General features: G+C 36.6%; 1 protein-coding gene across 5 annotated transcripts in view; it reads right to left on the minus strand.

The window, feature by feature from the left end:
- ZNF385B (zinc finger protein 385B) overlaps window positions 1–24,972 on the minus strand; it is a 480,885-nt gene that overhangs the window by 88,137 nt on the left and 367,776 nt on the right. For all 5 annotated transcript variants that reach the window (XM_040227730.1, XM_040227729.1, XM_040227733.1 and 2 more), the window contains one exon: window positions 14,676–14,818. In XM_040227730.1, coding sequence (XP_040083664.1) covers window positions 14,676–14,818 — 143 coding nt within the window. The remainder of the gene's footprint in view (window positions 1–14,675; window positions 14,819–24,972) is intronic.

Raw genomic sequence — 24,972 nt, forward strand, 5'->3', positions numbered from 1 at the left:
GGGTCACAGAGTCAGGCACAACTGAGTGACTGAACAACAACACATATTTTGGCTAAACTCTAACAGTATTTTTGTGAAGGTATTACAAGAAAATGATGTTTTGCATTGTTAACACTTTTAGAACTTTGGAGTTTCCAAATGGTACAAGTGAAAAAGCTAAAAGGAAAGGAATGGGTAGTTTCACCGTCTCCCTCTCTTTAGTGGTAAACCAGCTTAATACTCTGGTGGATAATTTTTAAATGGTTCTAGGTTGAAGGAATAAATTTTGAGTTCTTTTCCAGACAGTAGTTATTTTGTTAATGGGAGATGCCCTAAGGTTAGACCTGTGCACCTTACTGAAGCTGAATGTCTAACTTGGACAGTAGATCCTTGTATGCAATTATACGGTCAGTGCAAATGTAAAATGTTCCATTTTCCTGGCTGGCTCCACATGCCTGGTGATTTTCCACACTGCCAGGGATCAAGAGAGTTGCAGCAAAGCTGTAGTTATGCTGCTGGGTAATTTAAGAAGCTGCTGCAAAGAGCATTTCAAAAAGTTCAGTTTAACAAATAAGATTTTCAATTTACATCTGCAATAGGTACGAGATTTAATTGAAGGTTTACTCATACCTCATTGCATGGACACATACATGCCCAGCAATGCTTCAGGTGCTGACGTTTCTATTCAAACATTAGATGAGTAAACTTAAGAACTGAAATTCAATGGCGTATGTACCCATATTCAGATTAAAAATGCATTTTGGAAATTCTAATTGGCTAATATGATGTATTAAGGAAGCCCAGACCATGCTCAATTCCAATTCAGCTGCTCCTTTCAATGTAGGGAAAAGGCATTTAGGTAATGATCTAAATTATATCTCTTAAGGAAATCCAGTGTTTTTCTTTGTTTGTTTTCATTCTTGAACAAATGAATGCTTAGACTTGACTGGAAACCATGAGAAGAGAGAGGTATTTTTCCATCAAGACACAAAGAAAGTTCTTGAAAGGCTTTCATTTTATCCTTATTATCTGATATTCCTATAACTAAAATAATTTTTGGCCAATGCATGCATACAGATTTGAAAGTTCACTAACAACTGTCAAAGACAAGGTAACAAAAAGTTTCCATGAAATTATTAGATGCACTGTTGAGAGAATTTATGAGAAAAGTTATAAAATATTTAAGAAAAAGGAAAAACTACCTCGTAGAGTATGAATAAGAATTTAGCTCTATTCTGAATTTTATAATAGCATGGAAGAAGAAATGAAATGATGACAAATGCTATTAATATTTTCTATGGAAAAGTTACTACCTTCAGAGTATTATACTTTATATTTCTCAATAAGGTATATTCATATTTCAAACAACAACAGCAAAGAGCCCAAGGTGTACATAGTTGACAATGAACTATCTTATCCAAAGAAAAACACTATTCAGAGTGATGGGAACAGCAACTGGATCCACCAAGAGAAACTAAAATAAAGGCACCCATTACCTGTTTTATTTAGTATTTTGTCTCTTCAGGGTAAAATAAAACAAGAAATAAACCATTTCAGGAATATGGGCTGAAGAATAGGTTTTCAATAGATGTTAAAATACTAAACAAGATAGGGATTCATTTGAGGATAGAAGTGATTCTTCTACAGGACATTGCAAGAAGCTACCCAGCTTTGTTTGGAAGAACAGGTTAGTATCTGAGATAGAAGATGGTCACCTGCCTTCTGGCCTTTCCTGCTTTTCTTTTTAAAATAGTGGCTTGAGAACACTCCAAACTTGGCTCTAGGATTAAGCTTCTATAACATAAAATTCAGAGCCAAAAATAAGTCTGAGAAATATTTTTTTTTTAAAAAATAGAACTTAAAAAAACCCAAACAAGCAGAACTTTTTATTCTTAGGAAAAAAAGGCATACAAATAACCAAACAGTACTTGCTGATGATTATAAATGCAATTTAAAAAAATTATTGGTGTTAAGTCTCTGAATCTAAGTAATAGTGATATATTTGCCTATTTTTCTGGTAAATGGGCTAAAAAAATGTCACAGGGCCTTTCTCAGTGACTAGTGAGGTAATGGGAGAAGGCAATGGCACCCCACTCCAGTACTCTTGCCTGGAAAATCCCACGGACAGAGGAGCCTGGTGGGCTGCAGTCTATGGGGTCGCACAGAGTCAGACATGACTGAGTGACTTCACTTTTACCTTTCACTTTCATGGACTGGAGAAGGAAATGGCAACCCACTCCAGTGTTCTTGCCTGGAGAATCCCAGGGACGGGGGAGCCTGGTGGGTTGCCGTCTATGGGGTCGCCCAGAGTCGGACACGACTGAAGCGACTTAGCAGCAGCAACAGTGAGGTAATGAGCTTTCTTGATTTAAAAACCAATATCCCTCCTCAACAGCCAAACACACTGACTGACATCCTTTCAAAACCCTTCTGTCAAAGCTAAGCTTGAAAGGATGTTCAGTAACTATCAGATACCTCCTGACACTGAGGCAAAACAGGTCTGTGACACAAATTAAGAGGGCTTAAGATGAAAAGGAAACCCTGCCAGGCTGGAAGAATTGCAAAATTGGAAATCTGGACCTGTTTGAATGTATTTTTCATTCTGTAAAGCAAAGTGGAAATGAAGTGCTTTCGCTCTCCAAATAGAGGACAACATATTCCTTACTCTGGCACTCAGGAGGTGAGGACCGCAAGGCTCAATGCAAGGCGGCGTATCTGGAACGTTCCAATCCTAAGCATCATTGTGGGCTGTCCCATGTCACACTCTCATAAGACAGCAGTAAAATGTCAGGGAGCATCGACACTTTCAAACTTTAAATTTGCTTTGAGTTTTAGAACCTTCCCCCAACTCTACCCCAAACAGAATCCTAACTGGAAACTCAGTATAATAAAACATTGAAAACAGGTCTGGTTAAAGCATGTAGGTCAAGTCCCAGTCTCACCAGTATTATTTTACTCCAACTTTCTCACTTGAAAATGAGAAAAGATTTGGAGAATTTTAGTAACTTGCTCGAACCTCTACAGCTAAGAGCAGAACCCAGATCTCCTGCTCTGGTTACCAAGTTTGAAATAAAAATCCCTTTTAAAAAATATAAAATGATGTGCCAAATATTACATAGGATATTCTTATATTAAAAATGCTTTGTTGTTTACCTGGAAGTCAACTTTGACTGGGCATCTTGCATTTTATCTGTTCCCTTCTCCCATTCCCTTCCAAGGATGTCATGGCTATACCAGTGTTGATTCTACTGGTCCTTCTTCTTCATGCAGGCTTACCTGCCACATTTAACATTTTAGGACTTTAGTTAGGCAAGTGGCTTCCCTGGTGGGGTGGCTCAGAGGTTAAAGCGTCTGCCTGCAATGCGGGAGACGTGGGTTTGATCCCTGGGTTGGGAAGATCCCCTGGGGAAGGAAATGGCAACTCACTCCAGTATTCTTGCCTGGAGAATCCCATGGACAGAAGAGCCTGGTGGGCTACAGTCCACGGGATCGCAAAGAGTCGGACACGACTGAACGTTAGGAAAGTCCCTGAGTGGTTTTGTGGGTGAGTAACATAAAAACTATTATATATTATATAGTCATCTTGCTATTACCTTTTTGTATGGATGGATATGTATATACATATTTACTCTTCTCAGCAAAAAAAATTTTTGATTCAACTCTGTATTTATATAATACAAAATATACCATACTTGCAAACTAAAATAAAGAATTTTAATAAAGTGCCTTCCTCTGCTCTCTGGGGTGATAATTGTTTTATTAAATAAAGCTTTATTAAAAAGTATAGCTTGATATTAATATTTATTAATTTGATTTATAATTATTTTTATGAGATGCAAGGAGGCTAGATTTAACACCAAAAGTAGTTTAAACTAAACTGCCTTCCTTTGTTTTGAATTTGTAAGGAAATGTAGTATTTTGAATTTGTAACAAAGGAACATTTACTTCTAGGTAAAACTATTTTATCCACCAAATTTATTTCAAATATAAACAAAGTCCTTTCTGTCCCCATGTGTTCAGAGTAAGAGCATCATATATAAGAGAAAAATGAATATGCAAATAAAATAAAATCATCTATTTAAAACGTGTCAATTTCCTTACATTTTGACCATGGACATGGCATCAAGATTTCCTAATCAAGCAAAGGAGAAAGACCTATATGAATTACATAGCAAGTTGTCATGAATCACAAAATCCCTTAGTAATGTTCATGAAGAGTCTTAATATCATGAAGCAAAAATCACTGGTATTTTTAATCTATCTCTGAAGACTTTCACAAACATTTCTGAATTATTCTGTTTTCCATTCTGAAATTCAGTCTTTAAGGATGCTGGCTTCAAAATCTTCACAACACTCATTTGAAAATTTTTATTTACCCTTCTGTCTCCCTCAACTTCTAACACTTACTAAAATGGAAAAAAATAATGATATCCAATAGCATGAGAAGTTGATATGTCAGTTTATTTAAAAGGATTCATATAATTAGTCAGGAATGGGTGAATCTCTGCCTCACATCAGAACCATATCACACTAACAATTGTTGGTGGTTATCTCCGAGTGGCCTCCTGAAGCTGGGGTTAAAAGCTGGCCTCTGGAAATCAACTGTTCTCAGCAGAGAAGAATATTTCAGTGATATGGAAGCCAAAATGGAGACTATAATCTTTTGTGATTACCCTTGAGGCTGAAGCAAATGCGAAAAGGAAAGTCTATGAATTGCTGATAATTTCCTGTGATGATTGATTCCCAGGAAATTCTGATATTACTCTTGCTTGTAACCAAAATGATGGTTCCCCAGAAAGTGTAGCTTCAAAGAACTCCACATCTGGCTATCACAATTCTTCTTCAGAGGCTACTCATCCATTAAAGGGGCTGGTCTTGTGAAGTGGCAGCTCTCTCAGAAGACAATGGAGGGTCTGATTGCACAAGCAGTGATGAACTATGTGCCACAGGCTCTTTCTAGAAAGTTCTTTTATGAAGGAACTGATTTAAAATGTATCTGTTTTAATCCCTCTCTTCCTGCCCCAGAAGTCTACAGATTGATACATTTCTCTGCTATTCCTGACAGCTATGGAGCTAGAATATCTTGGCTTGTATATTTTAAAAGTTTTAATTAGGCTATTGTTTATATTCTAAGAAAGAACAGTTTTCATACATATGTACATATCTTTAAGGGATAGAGTATAAATCTACTAGTTGTTTTTGAGGAAGCATTGAGTTTACAGGTAGATGTCACACTGAATTTACAATTAGGTATTACTGCACAGGTTGCATGAGTTTTTCTCATATGACTGGCAAATTTAATTCAAATTAAATTGGCAAATTAAATAAAAAAACAAGGCAGTATGGTGAAAAGATTTCTGTAACAGTCAAAGATCCAAAGAATTTTTAGAATATACTTCCTTTCTCAATACAAGAAGGATAAATGAACATGTGGACTATTTTGAGTTTACAATGCTTTTAATTTCCATTTTAACTAATATCAATTTGATTAATAAATAATGTGAGAGTAAAGGTTCTATCTTTGGAAGTCAACAGTAGTTTGAAAACATAACAGGAAACATCTTTGTGTCTTTGGTGTCAATGACCATGTGTCACAGGTGCAAAGCTTTGGGGCTCAAAATATCTTTATACGTGGCCTTTAAAATCTAAATATTACTGAAGATAAATGGAGGCAAAAGGAATCCAGCCAAACTAGTTGTGGTTATTCCCAACCTCCACTCAATATACCTTCTCCCCAGCACTGCTCAAAATTCATTATTCCTCTTCATTGTGTTCAGGCAGTCAGGTGATTCTGGTTTTTAGGTATGCACTACTTTTATATCATTCAAGCTAATGTAAACTGAGTGCCTGCTTAGTGCCAGACATGACTTCTTCAAGCTGACTGTAAATTTAAAACTCACGATGAGGTCTTAGCCATATTCTTAGCATCAACCTTAGTTAGGATTGCTCTAATGCATAGTTCTAGCCACAGGGATAAACATATCTTGATTTATTTAAGGTAACTGGTTAAGAAGATGAGATCAAAGAGATAGAAATATTAATAAAAATATTTATATTATTTATAAGAATACAGCTTTTCTGTTTGGGAATCACCTCATAAACATCTCATTTGAAACTGATGGGTATTTTAAATTACTAAAAATAGGATGGTGGTATGTTATATTATTTCGATTTTTTCACATTCACTAAATTCCAGAAATTTTCTAAATCGTCAGTCATATCCTCAATACTCCATAAGTATAATAACTCAAATTTTCATGATGTCATCATATAGACTAGGAAGGTGTTAATCGTCCCCTAGTTTGAGATTGAGGAAAAGTAGAACCAAGTTGCTGTTTTCAAGATCAAAGAAAACAAGTCCATTGTGGTGTTCTGACTCTTGTCAAGTGCTCCTTCCCTATGAAATGAAATAGACCTAGACCGCTCTTCCTTTTCCTCCCCTCCACTCTGGTTCCTGCTCCCCAGGGTGGCACGAAGTAGAGTCCAAGGCCAGGTAGGACTGTTCGAAGACTCACTTTGGAACATGTCAAGCAGCCTTATTTCTCAGATCAGAGGGGATGTTCCAAGTGGGATATACATGCTGAATGACTGACTGACTAAATGAATGAATGCCGCTGTCTCCTTTAGAAGGTAAGTATGTCAAAGTTGAAACCTAAGTATGTATCATGTGATGGTGGCTATTAGTAATCACTTTAACATCTAAGAGCTTCAGCTCACTTTGGAAATGGAAATTTTGTGGACTTGATTATCACGACAACTACCCCTTTTACATATTATGGAAATTTGATGTCTACATAAGGAAGACGGAGAAATTAGACCCAGATACAGGTTTTGAATTGTTGGAGACTTTCTGTAGGTATCTAATTGTTTGTAAATCACCAGCCTGTGAAAGAGAACACATATATTTCCTGCTCTACCTCTCAGATCTTCATTTGGCTCTAGAAACGGTCCCTAATAAGAGAAAACAAGGATGAGACTGACAAGACAAATTCATCTTCTGAATGGAATATACTGCAAAGTCTGATGTTAGGAGCCACGAGGATTTATTGGATACTTTAAATAATATGCCCCACACGAACAACCTGTGAGAAATACACACATTTAAATTCAGGATACTGTAGGGTAGAGAATCAGCTCTTGCCTGTCTGATAGATTTTACTGCCCTCTTTTCATTGGCAGAGATGTCTATGGGAAGAAATGAGAAGACTAGATTATATTCTACAACCTTCTGCTCCACAAAAAGGATACCACAAAGACACATGTATGTGTTAAAAAAAAATTTCATTGTAGAATGTCTTTAAAATACACTAAAGCCCTCTGATACTAGACTTCCATGAAAATAAGGTATTATTCACATAATTTATGTTCTTTCACATTGTCTCAAGCATCAGAACGTAAAAATGAAGGTAAGAAAACTTAAATTGACAGCTAAACCTGGTGAAAAAAAAGTATTTTTCCAAGATCCCTACTGAGCTCTGCAAAGATGTTGAAACTTCACAGATTGCTAACTAGCACTCCAATTCATCTTTAGCACCCTCAAAAGCCACTATAAAAATACAGGGATTAGAATATTCCAAAACATGTTTTTCCCTTCCCCAAAGAGATTTGAGATCTAATTCTGAACATAAGAATCTAGAGAGAAAAAAAAAGTCTGTGCTATTGATGGGTTCCCAAGCTTTTGATAAAGGTTTCTCAAAGGAACACCACCATCAGTGATTGTTTATAGAGCAACTGATTTAGAAATACTGTTTCTGGGCTGGAAGCAATGTTTTGTACAATAATATTTTGCCACATTTTATATTTATCAAGCTCTCCTACTTTACCACAGGCATTAAAAAGGCTTGGTCACTGCAAGAACCTAGGAACAAGGTTGTTGTTGGTTTCTTCTTTTAGTTAGCTGGAGATTTGTTAAGAATAAGATACATTTTTTTAAAAGAGGGCCTGACACAGACACTTTTGCCAAGTTGACTCTACTCTAAAAAATGCTGACCTGGGACAGTTCCAAGACTGAAGATCTGTCTTGCCAGAAAATCTGATGTGCCCTCCAAGTACACATAATCCTTGAAACTCTAGCACTGAAGATGAGGCTCCAGAGCCATGTGAGGTTGAGGCTAGGATAATGAAAGGGACATGAAAGAGGACACAGAATGGTGGAACTATGGGTTACTCTTTTCACATGCTCCTGAAACCTTGTGATTCCTGACCCTGTAAAGGTCCACCAAGGTCTTAACCTGATGTTTCTTGGCAGCATTTACCAACTGACTTCACTATTCATTATAAGCAGAATCCTCTGTTATCTGATGACAAATTAAACAAGAGGAAGAAGTAATATCTATCAGATAGTGAAAGCAGCTTCTGTCTTATTCACTATTACTCCTCCTTAGCACAAAGACTGGCACATGTAGACATTCTACAAGTGGTTGTGAATGCATGTTTTTTCCTGGATGCCTTGAACAAATAATTTCATTAAGGACAGAGCACATATATGGCCACATATTATGTAAGCATACATGCATATATACATACCATATCAATAATATCTATATACTCTAAAAGGATTTCAAGAGTGAAAAGAGAAATGGGATATTTGAACACAATCTAAGGACTTCATTAAATTGATATAGATTTTAAAGGCAGGTAAAAATGGAATGTTCTAGATTACTTCAAGTTTCCTTGCAGTAACATCTCATGAGAAGCATGGCATGAATTCACAGCAAAGTGAATGTGAGTTTGATTCCTGATTTCTTTATTTTGGACATCCTTGATAAATATATGATTATTTCTACTAAAAGAAAGAAAAAATTTAAATAGTCATTGAAATCACAAACTATGAACTATCCAGAATCTCAAAGAATTTAGAACGATAAAATAAATGGTAAACATATTTCTCATTCTACAACTTGTTATGGATGATTCAAAGAATCATATAGCAATTTGTGACTTTATACAATAGAAATAATCTTTATTCTTCTCCACATGCTTGTTCATGAGTCAGGAAAAAAATAATTTCAAGGTAGGTAATAAAAATCCATTTTTTTTCCACAGAAATAAGATCATTGTGCTTCTTGCAATAAAGTATCAGTGACCTTCATTGTGCATATCCTTTCCTGGAGGAGATGCAAAAACATGGCAGGACTCACAAAGACATTTGAAATAAACAGGCATGGAAAATACTGCCAGTCAGCAGAGAAACTGACAGATGACTGTGGTCTTATGGGGGCTCTTGAGTATAGCTATAGCTTTGGAGCATCACACAAATATATCTGTGCATTATCTAATATGTGACTGTCAAAAAGAAACTTAAAAAAGTGGGACATGATTTAGCAAATGAATAACAACAAAAACAAAAACAATATATAGGCTGTACATGTGTCTTAGTCTACTTGAGCTGCCATAACAAAATACCATGGACTGGGTGGCTGAAACAACAGAAATAAACTTCTCACAATCTTGGAGGCTAAAAGCCCAAGATGAAGGGCACCAGCACAGTCAGGATATGATAAGAGCTGTCTTTCTGCTTGCAGATGGCTTCCTTTTCACTATGTTCTCACACAATAGATAAAGGAATAGCTTTCTGGTGTCTCTACTTAAAAGGGCACTAATCACATTATGAGGGCGCCACCCTCATGACCTCATCTAACTAAGTATCTTTCAAAGGCCCAATTTCTAAGTATTATCAGGTGTTAGAGCTTCAATACGTGAATTTGGGGAGGAGGACATATTCAGTCGATAGCAGCATGTATGTAGGTATGCCTACAAAATGGACCTGCTTTATCATATTAAGTTGACATGACCCATCATGGTAAGTATGCAACTTATTTAAAATTTGAAGATGTCTCTTATTAAGGATAACCATGTATTATCCAGGTATAGAACACCAAGTATGAAATAGAAAGTATTATCCAGGTAAGAGAAAGAGAAAAATGGAATCTACAATAAATGATTGGGAGATTCCGATTCTAATAGGAAGAAATAATTATATACATTTGGCAGCTAAAAAAAATCATGCACAAAAATTAAAGGATGGCCATGAAGTACTTTGCAAATTGAAGTAAACTGAATAACAAAATAAAGAAAATAGTTCTATTGGGATGCAAAAATTCATTCTTTCTGGCCTTTCTTGAACACTATAAAGTTCATTAACTATTTTCACTTTATCTATTGGGGGGGTGGTTATTATATTATCTTGCCTTTTCTTACTTATTAATTATATTTCTTATAAGTTTCTTGGGTACTATGGTACTCTTGTTTTAATTTTTTGTTTATCTCCTTCCCCAAACCCAGTACTCTTTAGTTCATATATTATGTTTTCATATGGAATGTTAATTCCATAACTAATGACCTTGATTTTAAACTAAATGCTCCTAAGACTAGGACCTAGGACAAAGAATGCAGTTGATATCTGTAGAGTTTCCATAACATCCACACAGAGAAAGCCAGAACTATAGCTAGAGAAAAGTTTATATCTAATTACTCCTTTTAAACTGAAAAAGGATGACAATTCTCAGGAAAATAAAAGTAAATACCTACTCTTATCACCTTGTCCTTAGAGCTCAGAAATGCTGAAAGTCTTTTTGCTAGATGGGGTATCAGGGACATTGAAAACTGAGGAACTAGAGCCCTTTCCTCCATCCTTCCTTCAAAAAAGTTTTATTGAGCAGCTGTGCCAGACACCAAGCATACAAAGATAAACAAAATATAGCCCCTGTTCTCAAGAGTCTGACATTCCATTGAAGACTGATGGTTAATCAGGGAGAATATGGTGCAATTGGGAGTTACTCTGGGAATACAGAGGATGGGCACTTAAGTCAGACCGGAAGAGTCATAGCAAGTTTCCTGTGAAGGAGGTGCTATCTATGTTGGGCCCTGAATGACAAATAAACGGAGGCTGGGTAGCATGGTGGAAGTGAGCCTCAGTGATTTGCCTGGCAGGAGAGCCTATCAAACTTTAGATAAAAAGGTCAAGATCTTTATAAATTTACATCTTGGTTTGCTCAGTCTTTCACCCATAAGAGGCTCAAATAGTGCCTCTGTGAAGTACAACTCCTTAAGAGCAGAGTTAACAACCTCATTCTCCAGACACGCACCCTTGACATACAGTCCATCACAAAACATCAGTGAGCCAAACCCATCTTCCCTAGCACGTCTCCTCAGAACTCTCCTTCAAAAGTGTTCTTGAATTTTTTGCTCATTCTCACCTATAAACACCGAGAGAGATTCTGTCAGTTGTAAGGGAAGATGGCCACTATATGAATCCTGAGAAGCATGTATCTTCTTTGCATACAATATGACAGAATCCCATTTCATTCTTGCTGTGTTTATTGTGTAACAGTATCATACTCCACCATAAAAACAGGAGGAAATCATTACTTCACATATGTATTTTAAATCCACTTAGAGAAAACAGCAAAACTTGGAACTTAAAAAGCTTTTAGCTATGGTCTCAGAGTACAGTGTTCATTCTTCTGATAATAGTTATGAGTTAAAATATATTTCTTATATTTACTAATATTATCCTTGATTTAAAAATGAAGTGATTATGGTAGCACTCATGTTGGTTCTCAAAGAGCGCATAGACTACTGAGTAGAATCTACTTTTAAAATTTGCTAATAAGAACTTATAACTTTTAAAAATACATCCTGCTTCATAGATATTGTTTGCAGAGGTATATTTTACACATTCAAAAAATCCTTTCCTCTTTCTGCTTAATGATTCTGCTGAAAATTGTCTACCAAGCTGCCAAAAGGAGCACAGAAGATTTCTGATTGAGCATTGTTCACACTGAATGAGGTGGGAGGTGACATGGAGCAAAAGAGCCAAGGACATGGAAGAGCCAGAACATCTGTTGTGAAGTTAGAAGATTCTAATTCAAGACTCAGTTCTTCCTTCACTCATGCCTTTGCCTCATGTAGACAATAGGAATAATAATCATGATCGATCAAAATGTTCTAAGGTCTGAGTCCTTTGAAGAATGTAAAACGTCTCAAAATACAATAATCCAGTATAATTATTAGTAGTAATGTAAAACTATTTTCCTAGGAAAGTGTGGACAGTGACTTCTGTGAAATTGCCCTGGGAAGTCTGTTGGGCGAATTAGACATTGGAATGGAAAAGATGATAGGAAAAGGATTAGAGTAATTGAAACTTCAAATCAGTGAAAAATCATAGGTAACCCAATGATCCCATAAATTCAGGGTTTTTTTGCAAGATGATGGAGGGTCTCACTTAAAAATTAAAGGACTTAATTTTTAATACATTACCAGAAGAACTCTCTATCCAATAAATGCCTTGGATATAATATATAAAGAATAAAGTGATTATATCAGGCAGTTCTTTGCTATATTGTTCACCTTCATGAAAAAATATTTTCATTTGAAAGTTACAAGTTTATTTGCCTCTAAGGAGAAAAAACAATGAAATTCTACTAGTAGAATTATTCCTCGGATTTTCTCAAATATTGACATGCTGCTGATAAGTCACTTCAGTCGTGTCCAACTCTGTGCGACCCCATGGACTGCAGCCTACCAGGCTCCTTTGTCCATGGGATTTTCCAGGTAAGAGTACTGGAGTGGGGTGCCATTGCCTCCTCCCAAATATTAATATATCATATGGTTAATTGCTGTGGTGGCTCAGACGGTAAGAATCTGCCTGCAATGCAGGAGACCTGAATTCGATCCTTGGGTTGGGAAGATTCTCCTGGAGGAGGGCATGGCAATCCACTCAGTATTCTTGCCTGGAGAATCCCATGGACAGAGAAGCCTGGTGGGATCTATGGGGCTGCAAAGAGCTGGGCGTGACTGTGACTAACATCAGTGCATCCGTAAGCCCTACACAACATTAACAAGCCACTATAAGGCTGTGTTTTTTTTTAAACTTATAAAATATTCTTTCCACTGTTGGTTTACAGCCATTAAAAACAGAGAAGTATATGTAAGACATTTAGAAGTTCTCTAAAAGTGACTTAGAGAACAGCGCTAATCAGATGGTAGGTTCCTGTTATATATGTACATAACATACTTCTAGAAGGGGCTGGAAGAATGCACGCCAGCTGCTGAGAGCACTTTTCTCTAGTGAAGGGAGTGTGTCTACAGCAGTAAGGAATGGTGACTTTGACATTTTGCTTTGAACGTTAATGTTTTATTTGAATTTTTGAAATAAGTACTACTTGTGTTAAAAAAAAAATACAGAGAGGTAAGCCACCATAGGAGACATTTATGCTTACTCACATTTTCAGTTCTGCTTTCTGACAGTGACTGGACTTCTGCAGTGGTTATAAATGCTGTCTTTCAAAAGTACATTAATCAAAACATGAATATCTAATAAATGTTTTCAGAAGTATAGCTTAATTCAATTATGTCTGGAATGCATTACCCACGTTTAGACAGAGGATAGAATAGGCATGCTTCAGTTCATTCTCTAAAATGGCACAATGTGTTGCTTTGGCATGGCCACTCCTGATGGATTAATGTGAGCAGGGCAGGTGTGATTTATCTTATGGAGCTGCTCCACTTCACTAGAAACAGTGTTCACCATTTTAGGCCTGTAAAAAAAATTGTGTGACGTGTGTCTGAAAAACCCCAAGAAGATGAAAACATTCAACCATTGACTTGCTAAGTCAAGGCCAGTGCTCTTTAAAAAGCTGGCTGACCAATGACCCTTTAATCACCTTACAAGGCCTAAGTTATGACAGAAGGCCTGTCAGCAGATTTTATTTACAATCCTTGAGGAAAAGTCCTGTTGCTGTTTTCACTTCATACAGAATATAAATCTGCAGAAAGAAATATTTGGCAGTGTTTCAGATGTCCCCTGTCTGGTGATGCTGATAATGCAGTTCTTTTTCTTGATTACGTTGGCTTCTATTCTATAATGTTGGATCATTCATGTAGACCATCATGCCCCAACCGGCGGTATTCATTGACAGAACAGACATAATTTATGCAATTATCTGAACTGGTTAACCTTTTCTTTTACTGTAAGCTTAGAAGTTGGGTATGGACAGATTTTGGGCGGAATTCTATTGTTGAAGGGTGTCATGCTCCACGTGGCATACCTATTAAAAACTGTCTTTCATTCAGATAAAAGGTTAGCTGCCCTGAATAAAGAACATTGGCAATTACAGGCAATTCACTGATATTTATCATGTTTTAAAAGGAATGTCAAAGTATCATGTGGACAACTAACATGTAGATCTCAAGTGAATTTTTTTTTACTAATGGCATCAGATTCACATAATCTACAATAGCTTCCAAATAAAATTTCTGTTTCTGTAAGAGTCTTTATCTAAAAAAATCTTCCAAATAAAAATGTCCCCAGAGAGCTGAAAAATACACTTTTTTTTTTCTTTCTAGTAGCAAGGAAAAATCAATGTGACTTGAGATCTCTAAATTGTGCTCCTGAGCATGGGAACAGCATCCCAGAAATAACATAGGTTCTGAAGTCCCTGAAAAGTCTATCGAAATTACACAAAGCAACAGGTGACAGTTGCCTGCGTAAATATTTGTAAAGTAAATATGCTGGCTTTGTTTGGACTAATTCTCATGGGTGAAGCATTATCTTGCATAATACAGCTGAGTTGCATAACCAATATATGGTATAAAATTACACACTTGGGCACAGGTCACATCTACTGCCTATTCACAACTGCAATGAAAGAGATTGAGGAGGAGATTAATAAAATAAAAATGCATATACTCACTGTGTTAAAATTTGGAAAGAGCCCAACAGCAGAATTACTGTCTACTGGAAAAGACATAAACGGTTTGATATCCAGTGAAGGCTGCATCATCAGGGTAGGTGCGCGCACAAGAGCAGGAAGGGTAGTAGTGTGGCATGTACTGCCTGCCAAGAACAAAACAAAAATGAATGTAACCTCCTGCTGACATCCATCTCCCTCCCCAACTTAAAGCACATAAACAAGACTGCTGAGCTGCAACCTGCAAGCAAGAGTTATGCTAAGTCGCTGGACATGACTTAGCAACTAAACCACCACAGAGTTATGCTGGCAGTCAACAAATGGCACAGGAGGAGAGAATGCTGTTAAAAAGGGTCTTCTTGCTCAATGTCTAAGACAGTGATACAGGATGCTTCCCTATGGCAAAGGCCAGGGCTGCTCAGACTCTGCTGAGACACAGTACACAGACCCTGCTGGCATGTGGGGCAGAATAGCATCCTCTTGTTCAACTCTTGCCTCCAACTGGCCAAAAAATGTAGGAGAGAGGAAGGGAGGAGCCTCTTGAAGCCAGATGCTCTTTATTATTCATAATTATTGACTGGTCAGTGGGAGCATTTTATGCAAATCAGAGATAGGCATAGGGTTTTCATCCAAGGAAGAAACCTTGGACTCATAGTTATGGTCTACTTCCAAGAAAGTTATCACTTGGACAATTTGTTCTCTAAAAAAAAAAATTAGAAGTTTGTCCTTAGTCTAGACACTGGAGAGTTAGAGAATCCAAACAGAGTGATGATGTGGCAGGGTTTTGGAGGGACACAGAGGAGTTGGAACTAAATTTTTTATTTCACCTTTTATTTCTAAGGAGCCTTGCATTATTTTAGTAACTAGCCCTTTAACAAGTCTATTAGTTGTCTTTATATATCTGGTATAACCTGTCTGTAGGAGATTTAAAACACTGCTATCCACCATAACACATGTTTTTCTTTAGTCTGTAGTCTCTACATACGGCAGATCAGTAACTGCTAGTGCAGGTGGCTCTCTGGGAGACAGGCTCTGATATGCCCTTTTTAAACAAAATATGACAGGCATATAAAGATAAAATTCACACACTTAGAGTGTACAACTAAATGATTTTCAGATATTCAGAGTCCTGTGCAACCAGGACCATAATCGATATTCGATTTTCATGATCCCTAAAAGAAACTCCATACTTATTAGCAGTCACTTTCACTTTCTCCCAACACCTCCAGCTCTTGGTAGCCACTGATCTACTTTCTGTCTCTACAGATTTGTCTTTTCTGGACATTTTACATAAATGAAATCACAGAATATGAGGTCTCTTGTGACTGTTTTCTTTTACTTGGCATGCTTTTAAGATGCGTTCATGTTGTAGCATGTATCAGAATGTCAGTCCTTTTCAATGATTAATAATATTCTATTGTAGATGTACCATTTTTTATTACTTATTCATCAGTTGATGGATATTTGGGCTGTTTCCACTTTGGGGCCATTACGAATAATGCTGATATGAACATTTGTTTATAAATTTTGTGTGACAATGTTTTTAGTTCACTTAGATATACACCTAAAAGTGGAACTGGGGATTGTTGGGTCATATGATAGTCAAATGGTTTAACCTTTTGAGAACTTTCAGGCTGTCTTGCAAAATGGCTAAACCATTTTATACTACCACTGGCAGTGCATGAAGGTTCCAGTTTTCTCTGACATGCTGATAATGTGCTGTGCTTAGTCACTCAGTAGTGTCTGACTCTTTGGAACTCCATGGATTGTAGCTCACCAGGCTCCTCTGTCCATGGAGTTTCTCCAGGCAAGAACACTGGGTGGGTTGCCATGCCCTCTTCCAGGGACTCTTCCCAACCCAGGGATTGAACCTAGGTATCCCACATTGTGGGCAGATTCTTTACCATCTGAGCCACCAGGGAAGCCCAAGAATACTGGACTGGATAGCCTATCCCTTCTCCAGGGCATCTTCTCAACCCAGGAATTGAACTGGGGTCTCTTGCATTGCAGGCAGATTCTTTATCAGCTGAGCTACCAGGGAAGTCCTGCTGCTGCTTCTGCTGCAGCTAAGTCGCTTCAGTCGTGTCCAACTCTGTGCGACCCCATAGATGGCAGCCCACCAGGCTCCCCCATCCCTGGGATTCTCCAGGAAAGAACACTGGAGTGGGTTGCCATTTCCTTCTCCAGTGCATGAAAGTGAAAAGTGAAAGTGAAGTCGCTCAGTCGTGTCGGACTCTTAGCGACCCCATGGACTGCAGACTACCAGGCTCCTCCATCCATGGGATTTTCCAGGCAAGAGTACTGGAGTGGGGAAGTCCTATAAGACCACAAATAATTACATGCCTAAAATCTGTTGACTTCAAGGAGAAATGAACAACATGGGAAAATGCTCCGACTATTAAAATTTCCATCAGTCTTTTTTCATAGTGTCTCAGAATAGCTAAAATTTTTATTTCAGTGATTTTTTTGGTAATGAATTTCCTTAATAAACTCTGTATCATTTTTCAAATCATTTCAGAACATTATTGGCAATAGTGTTAAAAGACTGTCATACCTTACATTGATTCTAAAAACAGGAAAAATGAGAAGAGCATCTAAAGCTTTTATCTCTAATGGCAACTCTTTAGGTCAATCCATGCACTAGGGAATATAGAGTAGGACTCAGCAAAAATAGAATCAGTTAAAAGTATAGATCAAACAGAGATGTTCTTTTTTTCCCCTAACGTCAAAGTAAATACTCTATATATTTTTTTCACTTAAAAAAATTCCTTCTTTATTTGATATATATTTGATTGTCTGTGATGTGCAAGGCCCTACAAAGTATATACTTTGATCTCAACCGGGCATTCACATAATCACCTTGCATTTAATTACATATCATTCTTCTGATTAGGTATGTTACATTCCTTGCTAACTTCAGAGCGTGTAGATCCCAGATGATGTATTATATCAATGTGTCAAATGCTACAGAGGCATTTACTAAAATATTTATCTTAAAAGCTTTGCTTCAAAATCTTAGCTAAGTTGAAAGACAGATATTTCTTATATTAGATCAATGGCCTTTTACAATTTATAGCTATTATAGTTGTCAAAAGTCTAAAGTATAAAAGTATACAGTATACTTACGGCTCCATAGTATACAATGGAGTCACTTGTGCTAGTACCTAACCTAACTGCAGTTACAACCAAGGAATGTAAACCCAAGAATGTAATCCTAACCAGTTAAGGTGGAATCTTCTGGTGAGTGCCAATGAGGCGACTGGTCATGTGGGCCCTCTCCATCAACCAAAGGAAGATGTGGTAATCTTTCACACAGACCCCTTCTGTCCCCCATAGATAGGTTATTTAGGTTTGAAATAATCCATTTTGTTTATGATTTTCTTGCCATGCCTTTAAAAATCATCAACTACAAATTGTCATTTGCCATTGGCACTTGCCATCCTCCTCTACAAGGATTAAATCAGGTGTTGTTGTTGCTGCTGACTTGCAGCATCCCCCTGAAAGGAGCTCAGAGTAGAGAGTAGAAGTGACGTGCTCTGTGGCTCTGAGAAAATCTGCCAGAACAGGTCTTCAGACAGATATTTTCAGGACCTGATTTTTTTATAAGGCCAATTCTTGCATCTCATATCTAGAAAAGAACTAAAATCCTTTATGGTGATGCTGATTCCTCATGACTAGCAGAAACCTTCTGCAAAAAATATTTATTTGACTGCATGTACTCCCCCTTCACCAAAAGGACATACACACTGATTTTCCCCCATACCTCATTGAAGTAGTTTCTCCGAGCTATCTGAATTGCCATATCCCGGGCTGTAGTCTTCATTTTGCCCTCAGTAAAACTTAACTCACAACTCTCACGTTGTGCATTTTTTCAGGTTGGCAAAATCTTCCCTTTCTGTAGCCTGTTCACTGCAGGGATGCTGTCTGATGCATGAATCGTTCAATAAAACCAATCAGATCTTCAACATTTACTCAGTTGACTTCTGTCTTTTAACATGCCCAATGAACAAATGTATAATTATTTTGCCACTGTGGGTCTCACAAAGGGAAGCAAAATTCTTTCTCTAAGCCCACAATGGTGGCTCTGATAACACAGTAATACATGGCCCCTGAGAGCCTGCAAGAGTCACTTTGTACTAACAAACTCAAGTCAAATAGATTGCAGCATGGAACTTGACAAACAGATTGCTCCATCCACAAAGGTCAGAATGCACAATGATCCCCCTTATCCAATCAAATCTCTGTGCTAATAAAGACAGGGCTTGAGAACTACTTAGCTGCCACCATTCATTAGCATAAAAACTTAGCAGTTGTTTACCATTTCATTAGCATTTTAATGACAGACAATTTGCCATGTTAAACACAGATTGTTTTAAAGTACTGGTAGATCTTCTGAATAAATATTAACTATGCTTTCATCAATTCCCTCACCTCAACGTTGCTGTTTTCACTTTTAAAACCTGCTCCTTAATATCACTTTACCAAAACTGATTGCTTCAAAGGATGTTTCTGCAAGTGGAAAATGAGTAGAATAAACTGCACATTTTGCACAAGTTAGTTTGAGCTTTGACCCCTCTGTCATCTTATTCCAGATTTTGCTGCTGCTGCTGTTGCTGGGGAACATTTCTCCTCACCTCAGGATGCCCAAAAGTCAGTGGGAGACACAAGCAGCAGTTGGGCCAAAATGCATTGCACCCTGCAAGAAAATGCTTAATTTTTCTAAAACTCAAGGACTCACTGAGGAACAAAAAGATTGAAAATATAATGAGCAGGTATTTCAACACAAAGGGTGGTACAATGTTCCTATTATGACGCTATTCTCATGGGACAGAGCCAATACTGTCTTTTATACCAAGGATTTGGCAATATTATGTAAAATACTTCCTGTGTGTACTTCTGTCTCAAAGCTTAGGATATTATCTTACATACATCATAATAAATCGAGTCATAATAGGGATCTACCTTATTTTATATCACTATAAATATACATTCATTTATTTATATGAAATTCCTTTGAACAGCTCAAAGATCTAACAGTCACCGCTCTCACTGTAGAAATTCCGCACATCCATATATTCTCCCATAAGAATGCAATTAGCTCTCTCTCAGAAGTTTCATTTTGATGGCAAAAGCCAAGTTGTATTCATTGTACTGTGAAACCAATAATATGTGAAAATCAACTCACTGCCTCTGTAACATAATAGGTGCCTTATTATGTCAATGGATTATGCTATAATCCAGCACAATAAAACCTCAGTTGAGGATCAAGTAATACTGGAAATGACTGCTGTAGTCTTTGACCTTTAGAAACAGCCCACTGAAGGTCTATTTAGGTTTTAGCTAGAGCTTCTTCATTATATAACAAAATACAAACAAACAAAACACCTGATTAAGAGGGTATGCCACAGTCAAAGAAAATCTGCATGGAGAAGCATTTACAGAATGAAACCATATCTACGTCTGTAGCCTGTAGCAGGAGTTCCTTCTGATGCCATTATTATCAATATGTATGTTTGCTTTAGTGAGCACTGAAGTAAGAGTTCACATACTATAAAAATCTATTAGGTAGAGACAATGTTGATTATAGAATTCACAAAGATTTCTTTAAAGAAATTAAAATGAGTGACATTTCAGATTTTCCACTAAACTCAGATTTATCTTTTCATGTCCTTTCTAGTTTTGTTGCTCCTTATGTTGAGTAATTTTCCCTTTTGCCAAGACAATCACCAATCAACAGCTCCTCCTCTCCTTCCCTCATTTCCATTCTTTCATCAGTCTGTCATGTGAGAAAAACAAGATACAAAGGGTGGAGGAGAGAACAATGTGAACAGTGTATGTGACTGATAAACGATTATGCTTCTGAAAAGGCCACACAGCGTAGTAACAGAGATCACATTTTTATAGTGTATATACTAGGCACTATCTTAGGCACATTACATATGTGTGTATACATGTCTACACACATATAAGTATATACCATATCCATATATACTCATTTACATATAAAATTATGTACTTATATCATTTTATCACATATCACTTGTATATTAATATTATTATTAAATATATACTTAATGTATATTAAATGAATATATGCACAACTATGTATACAAAGGTACTTACAATAATCCAATGAACAAACTATTACTAAGCCCTATTTTATAGATGAGAAACTGGGGCACAAAGAGGTTAAGACCAATTTCACATAGTTTGTACAAAAAGGAGCCAGGATTCAGGACCCAGGAAATTTGACTACTAAATTCTGTTTTTACTTCTATGCTATGGTAACAGAATTGAATATCTGAGGATATCTCAGTTGTATAGACACATTCTCTAGTTGTAGATAGAAACATCTTATCAGCAAACTATGAGATTTAAAATCTAGGATTTCCTTTGCATCTAGGAATGATTTAAAACTTTTATTTGAGCTCAATGTAGTATTAATACTGAAATAACTAAAATATATAAGATTTTTTAATGCTTTATCAGTTCAGTTCAGTCACCCAATCGTGTCCAATTCTTTGCAACCCCATGGATTGCAGCATGCTAGGCTTCCCTGTCCATCATACATTTATCTAAAAATAATCTTCCCCAAATAACAGCATTATTTAATTCAGTAAATACTTATAGAAGATCAACTGTACAGGCATAGTGCTGATAGGGAGTATAAATTGAGTCAGACAGAATTTATTTTACTTGCTAAGAGATTATAAAAAAATAATAACTACTATTTAATGAGATTCTACTCTATGCTGGGTACTGTGCTAGTGATTTGTGGCCCTTATTTTATGAAATTATAACACAACTCTATGTGGTTGGCATTATTATCTCCATTATACAGTTGAGAAAGGTAAGGCTTAGAGCGATTAAGATCATTTAATATGTGGTAGAGCCAGAGTCTAAACTCTTTGTTTAACTCTAAGGCCCATGCCATTATTCCAAAAAGTAGGCTATTTATAAAGTTATGTGGAAAAGATTCTTGTCATCAAATACATAGAGAAGATGCTGGTTTCAATAAAGTCTGAAACGGTTCTCTGCTAGAAAACATTTTGGAGTTTTTAATACACCAATAGGTACTATGATTGTCTAGGGAGATATAGCTTCTCCCCTCAATTTGAGAATGAATCAATCCTTTTTATTTTCACAGGGGTCTGGGATAACCACAATACTATGGCAAATCCTTTAGGCAGGCAACGCTGTTTTGTATACATTAAAAGCACCTATTCAGGAGAACACTGATGACTTTCAGGTCTACCATTTGCTTGCTGTATGACCGTAGACAAGTGATTTTACTTCTGTATACCTTTATACCTGCATTGAAGGACTGGAAGGAGAACAAATGGAGATTGTTCTATGCAAGGTACTTAACCCTGAGCCTAACACCTGTCAAGTGTTCATTAAGCTTCAGTTACTGTAGTTAGGAACCATTCCTATTCCTCTGACACTATGCCATATCTCTGGAGAGCATAAATAGTTAAATCCATCAGTACTTATAAAAGGCAAGATATGTCAGGGGTCATATATTATTAACAAAATTTTAAGGAGGCTCCAGTGAGAAAGAAATTAGATCTGGTTAGGAGCTGGGTTCATAAATATTTCCATAGATGAACTATCTCTTAAGATAAACCTGAGGAATGGTTAATATTTTGAGAGGTGGGTATGGGAGAATGGTGAAAGGGACTGCATAAACAAAAAGCATAGAAATACGTGTTAAAACTTAAAACTTGCTTAGGCACTCAAGAATTCTTACTGTTTCTGGATCAGAAGGTCAACAGTAAAGAGAAAAGCAAAACATCTTTGTGACCTCGGAGTAAGCAAAAGTTTCTTAAACAGTAAACAAAAAAGTGATAATTATAAAAGAAAAAAGTGATAAATATACTTTGTTAAGAATAAGAATGTAAGGATAAGACACAATCAAGGGAATGGGAAGACTATTCAGAGAGTGTGAGATAATATTGACAATATACACATTTTGACAAAGGACTTGAATCTAGAATAAAGAACTCCTACAGATCAGTAAGAAAAAGAACACAGTAGGAAAGCTGGGCATAAGACTTGAATGGACACTTCACAAAAGTAGACACTAAAACATCCTATAAACATATGAAAGGCACCTGACTTTATTAGTTATTAGGGATATTCATTAAACTATGAGATATTTCTTCATACCTCATTGTAACCATGGTTACAATGCTTGTTGTAACCATTGTTTCAATGGTTACAATGAAGAAAGAAGATTATCAAGTTCTGACGAGGATATGGTACAACTAGAACTCTTATCGGATGTGTAAGTTGTTATAATTATGTTGAAAAATGATTTAGCAATGTCTACTAAAACTGAATACATGCTTACGCTATGACTCAGCAATTCTAAGTATATACCTAATAGAAATGATCTGTACAAGAATATTCATAGCAATACTGTATATAATAGTCCCAAACTGAAAGTTCACCAATTAACCCATTAACAATAAAAAGAACAAGTCTGTTATCTTCACATAACCTAACATTCACATAATGGAATAGAGCAATAAGAAAAAATGGTATATGGTGATATGAAACAACAAATAAACCTTGTAAATGTCATGCTGAGAAAAAGAACTAAAATAAAGAAGCATATAAACAAGCTGTATGGTAGCATTTATTTAAACTACACATTCAGGCAACACTAATCTATGCTGTTTGTTCGAGTCCTGGCTATTCTTGTAGGAAGAGCAGGATGAGCTTAGGGAAGGAGCATGAAGGGACTTCTGGGGTGCTGGAGATGTTCAGTTTGCAGTTCTGTTTCCCAGCTGTGCATGTCTGCACACATTCATTCAACTGTGCGTTTACAGTATGCACACTTTTCTATATGTTACATTTCAATAGAAATTTTTAAAAAGTAATGTGTTCGATGTTATTCATTTTAGTAAACTACTTTGATACATATAGGAAAAATTCCTCAATAAGAACATCTTCCAATATTGTCAAAATACTTTATACTTTTAGGATAAATAAGTTTTTTTAAGTTATTTTTCCTACCACCAGCTTGATTTTACTCAAAATGATTTGTGAGAAAATAAAAGTTCCCTTTAATATCAATGCTTCCTTGATGAATTTCATAAGTGGATAGAGGAGACTGACATCGAATCCAGTGATGCCAAAGAGAAAAAAATGTGTATCTTAGAACTCTGGGTCTTAAAAATCCTGACAATTGGCAGTTTTATGCCTGAATTTCCCTTGGGGCAGCTCAGGGTTTCCTCCAAAGTGCTTCAATAGTAGCAGCATCCTGGCAGAATGGTGAGTTTAAAAATAAATCTTTCTGAGTGCCACCTTGAAGTTTATAAGCAATAATGAAGTGCTGCATCACAAAATAGCAGTGAGGCCACATCGTGATAGATTTTAAGCCACAATGTCCTTTGGGTTTAGTAGTAATACGCCAGCTTCTACACAAGATGATGAATCTTGTACTAAGATGCAATGGATGACTTTTTGGATGTGTAGCAAAACAATACATACAGCTCAGGGGTGGTTCATTTATATCTGAGTATTTTGTCCATGCACTGAACATCTTATATTTAAACACTGAAAAAAAAAATCAGTAAGATTTATGTACTACACAGCACAAAATATAATTTGATTAAACATGTGACGTACTTCATTAGCTGCAATCCTTTTTTAAAGCAGCATCAAAAAATCTGAGAATTACAGAATTTAAGTAAAGAGAACAACTAATTCACAAAAAAGTCTTAAAAACCAATTGTCTTCTTTAAAGCTAATTTAAATAACTTTTGCCCAGGTTATAGCGCTCTTCCATTGTAACCCACTATTATTAGCATGACCACGCAAAAAAGGAAGCTCAAAGGATAACAGAGTCCTGACAGGTGCTTTGTCAAGGTTTTTGAAATAGTTTTTAATACACCTGACTTATCAAAAGGGAATGTCATATGCTTCATTCCTAAATTACTAAGTCTTTAGAGAAGCCAAAATTATCTCCAGACAGGGCTTTACTAAAATTGTCTGAGGTCGAGACTGGATTGGGAGGTCAGTAGCCTGACGAAATTTTCTGGCAAAAAAAGACGTAGGGAGATGGTCCTGAGCTCCATTTGCCCAGTGACTCCTGTCTATGGTGTCAAGATGCTTTCATGAGGTCTGATGCCTTTTTTGGTCACAGGATACCAAGGAACTCCTTGTTCTCCCTTTGTGGCATACTAGGGGCCTACTGGCAGTATGACTTATTTTAGAAACTTTCCTAAAAATACAAACATTCCTAGGAATGACAACTTGCATTTCTCAAACTGCTGAATATTTCTAGAGGAAC

Source organism: Oryx dammah, unplaced genomic scaffold (assembly GCF_014754425.2).
Source record: "Oryx dammah isolate SB20612 unplaced genomic scaffold, SCBI_Odam_1.1 HiC_scaffold_27, whole genome shotgun sequence".
Taxonomy (NCBI): domain Eukaryota; kingdom Metazoa; phylum Chordata; class Mammalia; order Artiodactyla; family Bovidae; genus Oryx; species Oryx dammah.